This window comes from Engystomops pustulosus, chromosome 10 (assembly GCF_040894005.1).
Source record: "Engystomops pustulosus chromosome 10, aEngPut4.maternal, whole genome shotgun sequence".
In the NCBI taxonomy this organism is placed as follows: domain Eukaryota; kingdom Metazoa; phylum Chordata; class Amphibia; order Anura; family Leptodactylidae; genus Engystomops; species Engystomops pustulosus.
This window is the reverse complement of record NC_092420.1, coordinates 73,963,780-73,972,951: the sequence shown is the minus strand read 5'-3', so window position 1 is coordinate 73,972,951 and position 9,172 is coordinate 73,963,780. Positions and strand designations below refer to the sequence as shown.

Below are 9,172 nucleotides of genomic sequence, written 5' to 3'. Positions count from 1 at the left end.
GAGCGGATTGTACATAGTGTCCTATCCGCAGGCAGTATGTTATAGAGCGGGAGGTGCTAAGCAAATTATACATAGTGTCCTATCTGCACACATAGCATGTTATATAGCAGGAGGAGGTAGGCAGATTATATATAATGTTGTATATGCAGGCAGCGTGTTGAGAGAATTGATATATAGCTTTGGGCAAAAAGTTCCAATATTGCTAATAATTAAATTACTGCTAATTCTTAGGAGTCCAGTGAGTCGTGGCAGCCATTTCTGTATGCAGGGGCTGTCAATCAATAATAAACCCGCCCACTGGACTCCTAAGCACAAAATGTTCAGAAATATAAATGAAGCAGTACTCTATAGCGTGTGCAGAAGGGAAGCTGTCAGTAGAGAAATGACAGATGCTAAGTAATTAGTTCTGTCTCTTTTTTTTTTAATCTGCTGAATGTTGAATCTCTCCACGGGGTCAGCAAAACTATGAGAGTTCTTACACAAAGTTACTGAATTGTAACCTATGTTGTATTTTTTTTTATTGGAGTTGTCCTTGGAATACTGGTGCTCTGAAATATCTTGATATAAAAATCATAAATAGCGTCACTTAGGCGCGGTCGCCTTAAAAATGCGTTTTTTTTTTTGTCCACAAGACACTGAACAGCCGCGGTACATTCTGGTGGAATATGATGCGCCATTTGTATATCTTGGCCTCATGCATCAGACGCTAGTTTACACGTTCCTGTATTTTTATCAGGGTAAACCGGAAGCACCACATGCGATATGCGGCTCCAGACACCACTAAACTTGTCCTTGTCCATCCCGTCATGGGTGGACTTGGCGTTGGAGTCTGTTAACTTGTCAATTAGAAACGCTCTCACTTTCTCCTCCAGATCAGTAAGTGGGATTTCCTTTTCCAGGGTCTCTTCCTCCAGGAGCACGGTGAGCAGTAGCATCACATCTTTATACACCGCCGACTGATGGTCGCAATATTTGTAGAGAATCAGCAGCGACCCAGCGGGCAGCAGCTCCAGGCGGTGCAGCACCGCTGCCTGGGTTGTGCCTCGGAAACCTGTGTCCAGCTTCTCATCGATGTGCGCTTTAACCTTGGCATTGCTTTCAGATGCCCAGTCTGATCCAGATATCAGTAAGTAGCTGCCATTAAGGGAGGAGGAATAGATATCTGCTAGCTGTGTGCCAAGACAGCGCAGGGTCTGTTCAGCATCCAGGGCACCTGTGAGGAGGATTATTGCAGGCTCTGCATTTCCCTTCCAGTTCTCCAGGTGGCGCTCTAGAATACGCCTGCTTCTCTGCCACATCTGAGGGCTCTGGTTAGTGAAGATGCTGCTCAGGTTTTCAAAGTCGGCTTTGAGGTCTTTCTTGACTTGTTGTTGTTTTCCCAGTAGTTTCAGCTGATCTGCAATGACCTTCTGGAAAGTGTCTGGAAACATGTAGAGTAAAGCCGCTACTGCTGAGCCGGCAAACAGGACGAGAGCCAGAACTAAATATTTTATGCATGTTCCTGGAGAGAACAATAATATATGATACGTGAGCCACAATTGCAGGTGTAAATGTAGACTGGATTCATAACGTTCATCAAAAAAATCAAATACCGTATTTTCCGGACTACAAGGCACACTTAAAAGCCTTGGATTTCCTTGGAAATCCAAAGTGCGCCTTATAGTCCGGTGCGCCCTATGTATGGCGCTGGGCAGCGGACCATACTTACATAGGTCCCCGCTACCGGAGACCAGAGACAGCAGATCTCCAGCGGGAACTGCAGACCACGCGGCACGAACAACTTCTGCCGCGTGGTCTGCAGTTCCCGCTGGAGATCTGCTGTCTCCGGTAGCGGGGACCTATGTAAGTATGGTCCGCTGCCCTCCTCCACCTCCCCCTCACCTCCCCCGCGTCTCGTCTTCGGGTTGCGTCGCGTCTCTTCTCCGCGTCGCGTCCCCGCCCCGCCCCCGGACCCCGCGCCTTATAGTCCGATGCGCCTTATATATGGAATTATTACATATATAAGGCGCATCGGACTAATGCGCCTTATATTCCGGTGCGCCTAATGGCCCGGAAAATACGGTATTCAAGCAATTCTGGGGGCTGTGGCATGTGCAGGAAAAAACAGCTCACCAATAATCCCCTTGTGGCCAATGAATGGCCTTAGCAAGCCCTGGTTGTGTCACTTTAAAAAAATTCTGAGAACCCTTTAAAGATTGATCCCTTAAAGGGACACCAACACCAGATTTAATCCCCATTAATCTACCAGCGCTCTCAGAAAGGGCATCAAATGTCCTTTCTAGAATTCCTTCTAAAAAATCTCTTCTAAAAGTCTAAGATGAGCTAAGAGGAGTCATATTTTCTTGAGAGGAGGCACATTTAGAGGCTGCAGGGCGAGGGTAACTTCAGATGCTCTATCTTGGTTTTGTAGTACCTTGAAACAAGGTGTCAAATTAAATATAATGCATCAGGTTTGTGGTTCTGAGATCTATGGAGCCAGATAAACATGCAGTTAAACCAGGGGCACTGTGACTGTGATCTTATACTTATTTTCCATGGACCCCTTGCTTCTAAAATCAACTTTTAAAATTATACTAATAAGCCTGAAGGGCTCAGGGAGTGTTACCAGAGTCCCTCAGTGCTGTACATTCACAGGCTGTTACAATGAGCAGAACATGTTTCACCTTTCCCCTGCCTGTGTAACCTAATAGCAGCAGGAAGTACAGACAAAGGGGACGTCTCGATTTGATGGTATATTTTGTTTAAAGACATAGGCTGGTACTACAGCTCACAGTTCACATCATGTTTTAACTGTATTTCTGGTTCTGTAGGTCATAGAACCACAAGTCTGATTTGATCTCAAAGAGGAGATTCATATCTTTACAATGACACTAAATGTTTCTAGCTACTACAGAACTGAAGATAACAGTGTCTGAGTTGGCCCTCCCCCTGCTGCCTCTAAACTTCACTCATCTCCACGCAGCCTATTTTCATATGACTTTGGAGGAGGATTATCTGTAAGGGTAACTGGGTGAGATTTCACATTAAAAAGGGGGAATACCCTAACTGAGAAGACTGGTAGTTTTATGGGGTAACATCTGGTGAATGTGTCCCTTTTATAATAGATTAGGTCATTCCCTTTAAGGAAGGTCATAAACATGTAATTGGTGAAGGTCTGAGGACCTAGCACTCCCACAGATCCACTACTTAAAGTGGATGTGGTGCAACCCCCCCCCCCCACCCTATATACACTGCTCAGTATATGCTGTAATACCCAGCACAGCCACATAGTGATGTATGGAGAAGTGTACAACAACCAGCAGGCTTCACCAGGACTATTGACTTATTCAAGAAAATCACTATTAATATCAGTAGTAACGAGAAAAGCTCTGTATTAATGGGATCTCTCTGCCGGTCTAATAGCAAAATATAAGAAAAACTTACATTTCCTACAATGTTTAGTGAAAATATCATGTTGGGAGAAAGCAATCCTGCAAGTCAATGCCCGACCCTTCAGAGGGCCCAATTAGGCCTTATTAAAGGAATGGACATTGACTTTATAGGATTTCAGTTTCTTTACAGGAAAGAATAGTAACATAGTTAACATTTACAATATGTAAAGCTAAATCCTAAATCACACACAGAGGATGATATACGTTACCTTGCTTTTCTTTTTTTGATGGATTTATCTTCTCTACTTTTCCAAGGCCTGTACGAGAAGCTAAAAGAGGATAAACAACAAGAATATTACCATGTAACCAGTCATATATAGGGTCCCTGCCATACAGTCAATGGAAACCTTCATACAGAGCAGAAGAAATGTAATGTATTTCTAATATTGAGCTACAGCCAGAGCTGCACTCATAATTCTGCAGGCTGAGACCTCCCAGCATTCCTTGCTCACTTTATTTTTGCACAGATCTATGAGTATATAGAGGTATAATTATATATATATATATATATATCACACACACACACACACACAGGTATATACAGAAGTATGTGACCCTCTCCATGTACTTTTTTGCCGGTGATATTGAGTTACTTCTTTGTCCTTATTATCATCCTCTATAACATGAAGGGGAGGCATTTTTTGATAAATAACACACAGTTTTAGTCGGAGCAGTGTATCTAATCAGAATGACACAAGCTTATACATTAATAGACCTTTACCTTCAGAAAAGCCATCGCGTGCTCCACGCTGGACAGGCTGAGGCTTTATATCCTCTGCAGAGAAATTCAGGAGTCAATATAGAAGAAAGAAAACAAAGAGCAGCAGAGACGGCAGCTATGAGCTTATATCAGCGCGGGAGGGGAGAGGCATGCGAGTGCTAGACATTAGAGGAAAATAATGTGCTAGCGGTCTTGGATATGAGAACGGCAGAAGAGTTTTATGCATTCATTTACAGATCAAAGTGTGTTGTCAATTAATTTTAATTAATCCCCACAGTGCCGCCGCCAGTGCCCCGCCCTCCCCACAGTGCCGCCGCCAGTGCCCCGCCCTCCCCACAGTGCCGCCGCCAGTGCCCCGCCCTCCCCACAGTGCCGCCGCCAGTGCCCCGCCCTCCCCACAGTGCCGCCGCCAGTGCCCCGCCCTCCCCACAGTGCCCCGCCCTCCCCACAGTGCCGCCGCCAGTGCCCCGCCCTCCCCACAGTGCCGCCGCCAGTGCCCCGCCCTCCCCACAGTGCCACCAGTACCTTTTAGTGTTTGATAGCGATGATAGAGGGATGACCCTGCTTCATGATCTGTGACAAATACACAAGGAAAGTAGCCAATGTTACTGGTTAATACATTACAGAAGATAAAGTAGCTTTAGCATACACAAGATGAATCCCTTGAGAAAAGCATCGGAATGTCCAGGCCAGAAAGGATCTTAGGGGGTTATATATCAGTACACAGTTCTATGTCTTTGGAGCTTTGCTGCCGTCACATTCATCACTTGTGTCTGGCAGTTTTCTTTCAAAGAGTCGCAAAAAAGTCACAAAATGCATAAGGAGTCGCAGCACTTCCACCAGCAGGGGGCTCCAGTGACTGCGTGACCTTTTTTGCTACTTTTTAAAAAAAAGTCGCAAGTCATGAATCTGGCCTTGCACTGTTAGTGGTTCTATGTGTACGACATTATAGTGCAGTGAAATAGTTCCGGATGACTATTTATCAATGAAAAGTCGCAAAAATCCTCCATGTGACTTTCCACCCTGAAAAAGCCCAGGAAAACCAATGATAAATCTCCCCCTTAGAGTCACCATTGAGGGGTGACAAGTGTCCCCTATGATTTCTTATGACTGACCAAGTCTTCTAGTTACATCCCGTTGGGCTGTGCATTAAAGAGGATCTGTCACCCCACCAACTATGCCCCCATAATCCTCCCGGCAGCCCCTTTCTATTTATGCCATTTTTTAAAAAGAAATTTACATATTTTTAAATTGATCCAACCTCTTACCAAATAAGAGGTCAGATCCTCGTATCCTGGGCGCTGCAGTCGGCCGTATCCATGAGGGGCGCAATCGCTGCAGACTCTCTCTGATGCGGCCGCTCCATGCTTTTTGACAGCGCCGGCCGCCGCAGAACTGACAGCAAAAGTGCCGGCTGAATGTTCTATATATTTGGATATACAGGCGGTCCCCTACTTAAGAACACTCGACTTACATACGACCCCTAGTTACAGACGGACCTCTGGATATTGGTAATTTATTGTACTTTAGTCCCAGGCTACAATAATCAGCTGTAACAGTTATCACAGGTGTCTGTAATGAAGCTTTAGTGGTAATCCTGGTTCTTATGACAACCCAACATTTTTAAAATCCAATTGTCACAGAGACCAAAAAAGTTCTGGCTGGGGTTACAATGATACAATATACAGTTCCGCCTTACATACAAACTCAACTTAAGAACAAACCTACAGACCCTATCTTGTATGTAACCCGGGGACTGCCTGTATATCGGAGAGAGCCAACAGCGATTGTGCAATATTTGCGCTGCTGCCGGCTATTCTTACAGGTCCCCGCCACAGGGGCGTGGTGGGGGTGTGTCAGCCAACCCCCTCCTGAATACGGCCAACTGCAGCGCCTAGGAAACGAGGATCCGACCTCTTATTTAGTAAGAGGTCGGATCGATTAAAACAAAGTTAACCAACATAAATAAAAAAAAAAAAAAAAAGGCAGATATAGAAAGGGGCTGGGGGGGAGGATTATGGGGGAATAGTTGGTGTTTTTTTTTTTTAAAGATTTTTTTCTTTTAATATAACTGAATAATTTTTTTTTTTTTTTAAATTAACCCCTTCATGACCGAGGGTCTTTGGTCCCTATTTGTCCAGGTCAATTTTTGCTGTTCTGTTTTATTTCTTAAAATGAAATTCATATGCATATATTTTTGTTAGATAATATGTGACATCATATCCCCCCCATTATTATAACTCATATACAGAGTCAGGATTCAAACTGAAAAAGACAAAACACAAGTGCTGGGCAGAATTATATTATACATGCACATACTTGTAGTTCTCCACGTTTCCCTCTTTTCTTTATACAGGGTTGGCTCTCCCTGGCGTTCTTCTCTGTAGTCGCTAGTTGTGCGTTCATCGTCTGCAAGAAAAATATCGGGAGAAAAGGATTAAGATGTTGCTGTATAAAACTCATAATATCAACTGGTCAAGGAAAGCAGCTAGCAACATTCCCCTACAGGAGAAATGATGTACTACACTGCAACCGCCTAAAGCAGGGGAGGGCAAGTAATTATCCAATAAGAAATTGGAATGGAAATCCCAACGATCTACTGAACCCCTCCTCCCCCCTTTTTCTTTCCTTCCCACTCTTTCCTATGGGTCCTAGACCCAACGTTTGTATTGATGACCCTATGTTGGGGTTTTGTGGGGGTTTTTTTTGTTTCATAAAAATGAAAATTTAATAAATACAGTTTAAAAAAAAAAAAAAAAGAAAGAAATTGGAATGGTTTTAGAGGGCGAGACTAATACACTTAACTCAGTACTACCCAATACCTATATACAGTATTCAGTGTACAACCTATCCCTACATAAAAAAAACCTGTAAATAAAACATTACAATGATGATTCAATGAAAATATGGAGGACCTAATTGCATCATTATTTAAAGGGAACTCGTCAGAAAAAAATTAAGCAAATAAACCATTACCAGTATGTTAAGCAGCTGAACACCTAGATCATGTCTATTTCATGGCCCAGTGTGGTAGCATCATCCAGATAATAAACTTTGAAGTAAGATGTAAATTGGTTGTATAAAGTCATGGAGGTGGAGAGTTTAAAACTGAAGTTAAGCTCTCTCTTCCTCAGAAAGCCCCCTTCACTGTAATTGATGGTCCTGCATCCAGGGACATCACTAACCAGATCTCTCGAGTGTGTGCAGCTGCGTGACCCTTGTGCGCTGAAGAAAAGCTGCTAGGAGGGATCGAGAGAAAGGCTGGGGCGGTATACAGCAACCTACTATCCCAACTTATTAGGTAGGTCCCAGATCGTAGGTTTTCTTTAATGATGGGGTAATTAGCTCAAATTTTCTAACTATCTCACGCGAGCCAGGCAGAGATAGTTAGAGGGGCGGATGTGTGCCGCAGGCCATACAATACCCGGGTCTGGCATAAAGATAGAAGAATAAAATCCTACCACTATGCAATACCTATTGTAGAGATTATATGGATTTTTTTTTATACTTTCATTCTAGGACTGAGCAATTTGCTCTTTTGTTTTACTGTAAAGTAAATGATTACCGGGGGCACTGAACATGGGGTTTTATTAGAATAAGCATGCGTTTTCCTGAAGTTTTTTTTTTTTATATTGTCCCGTAACAGATTGTCTCAAGTGCGAGGTGACACTTGACTTGTATCTATGAGAGGACCACACGATCCAGATTCACATTCTTAATTTACAGTTATCCTAAAAGGTTAAACAAAAATTAATACATAACTAAATATTCATCCTCTTAGTGTAGAGGTTGTGATCTTTTTGCATTCCCTGAATGTTAACCCCTTAAGGACGCAGCCATTTTGTAGCTTAAGGCTCAGCCCGATTTTTTGGATTCGGACTTGCTTCGCTTTATATGGTTATAACTTTTGAACACAGTTACTTATCAAAGCGATTCTGAGATTGTTTTTTCCCCACATGTTGTACTTCATTTTAGTGGTAAATTTTGGCAGATAAGTTTTGCGTTTATTTCCAAAAAAAAAGAAAATATGATAAATTTTTGGAAAAATTTGCCATTTTCGAAATTCAAAATCATTGCGTTTTCAGGCAGATCGATTTACCACCTAAATAAGTTGCTGAATAACATTTCCCATTTGTCTACTTTACATTTTCATAATTTCTGAAATGTTTGGATAATTCATTTTGATGTCACGCGGCTTGCAAATAGAATATCGCTTTTCCGGATTTTCAGAATTGACTATTTTGGGGATAAATACAGTTTTGAATGAAATTTTACATATTTAGCATCAAAACCCCCTATATAACCAACCCATTTTCAAATCTGCACCCCTCAAGCTATCAGAAACAGCATTTACGAAGATTGTTAACCCCTTGAGATCTTCATAGTAATTGAATCAAAATGGAGGTGAAATTTAGAATGGTCATATTGTTCCCTTATACGTTCATTTAGCCCTAAAATTTACACATTTCCAAAAGATAAAAAGAGAAAACCCACCATACAATTTGTTCTGCAATTTCTCCTGAGTACAAAGACCCCCCACATGTGGCTGTGACTTGTGTTATGGGCGCACAGCGAGGTGCAGAAGGGAAGGAGGGCGCTGCAGCTGCCAGGATTTTAGTTTCCTCATTGGCCCCTTTTGAAGGCTATAAAATTTTCGCTTTTTCGTTATTGGGGCCATGTGATGCCATTTTTTTTGCGGGATGAGATGCTTTTTCCAGTGTTACCATTTTGGGGTTTGTATCACCTATTGTTGAAAATTTAGGAACTTTTTTTGAGGACAGGAGTAGAAAAGCATCAATTCTGTACTGGATTTTTTACTTCTTTTTTTTTTGGTGTTCACCGTGTAGACTAATAATCCTGTTATCTTTATTCTATGGGTTGATACGATTACAGGGATACCAGACATGAATATATTTTCTTACGTTTTACTAAATTTGTCAAACAAAACCCTAATGTGGGAAAAAATCTATCATTTATGTATTGCCGTCTTCCAAGTGGCATAACATTGTTACTTTTTTGG

The 9,172-nt window shown here is 42.3% G+C and overlaps 1 protein-coding gene across 3 annotated transcripts in view; it reads right to left on the bottom strand.

Moving 5' to 3' along the window:
• Positions 1–341: 341 nt before the first annotated feature.
• LOC140104608 (torsin-1A-interacting protein 1-like) overlaps positions 342–9,172 on the bottom strand; it is a 14,600-nt gene continuing 5,769 nt past the window's right edge. For 2 of the 3 annotated variants that reach the window (XM_072128226.1, XM_072128225.1), the window contains 6 exons: positions 6,472–6,561; positions 4,678–4,725; positions 4,153–4,206; positions 4,000–4,047; positions 3,641–3,700; positions 342–1,501 (listed from right to left, as the gene is read on the bottom strand). In XM_072128226.1, coding sequence (XP_071984327.1) covers positions 693–1,501; positions 3,641–3,700; positions 4,000–4,047; positions 4,153–4,206; positions 4,678–4,725; positions 6,472–6,561 — 1,109 coding nt within the window. In that variant the 3' untranslated portion in view covers positions 342–692. The remainder of the gene's footprint in view (positions 1,502–3,640; positions 3,701–3,999; positions 4,048–4,152; positions 4,207–4,677; positions 4,726–6,471; positions 6,562–9,172) is intronic. The other variant, XM_072128227.1, reaches the window with a different exon arrangement.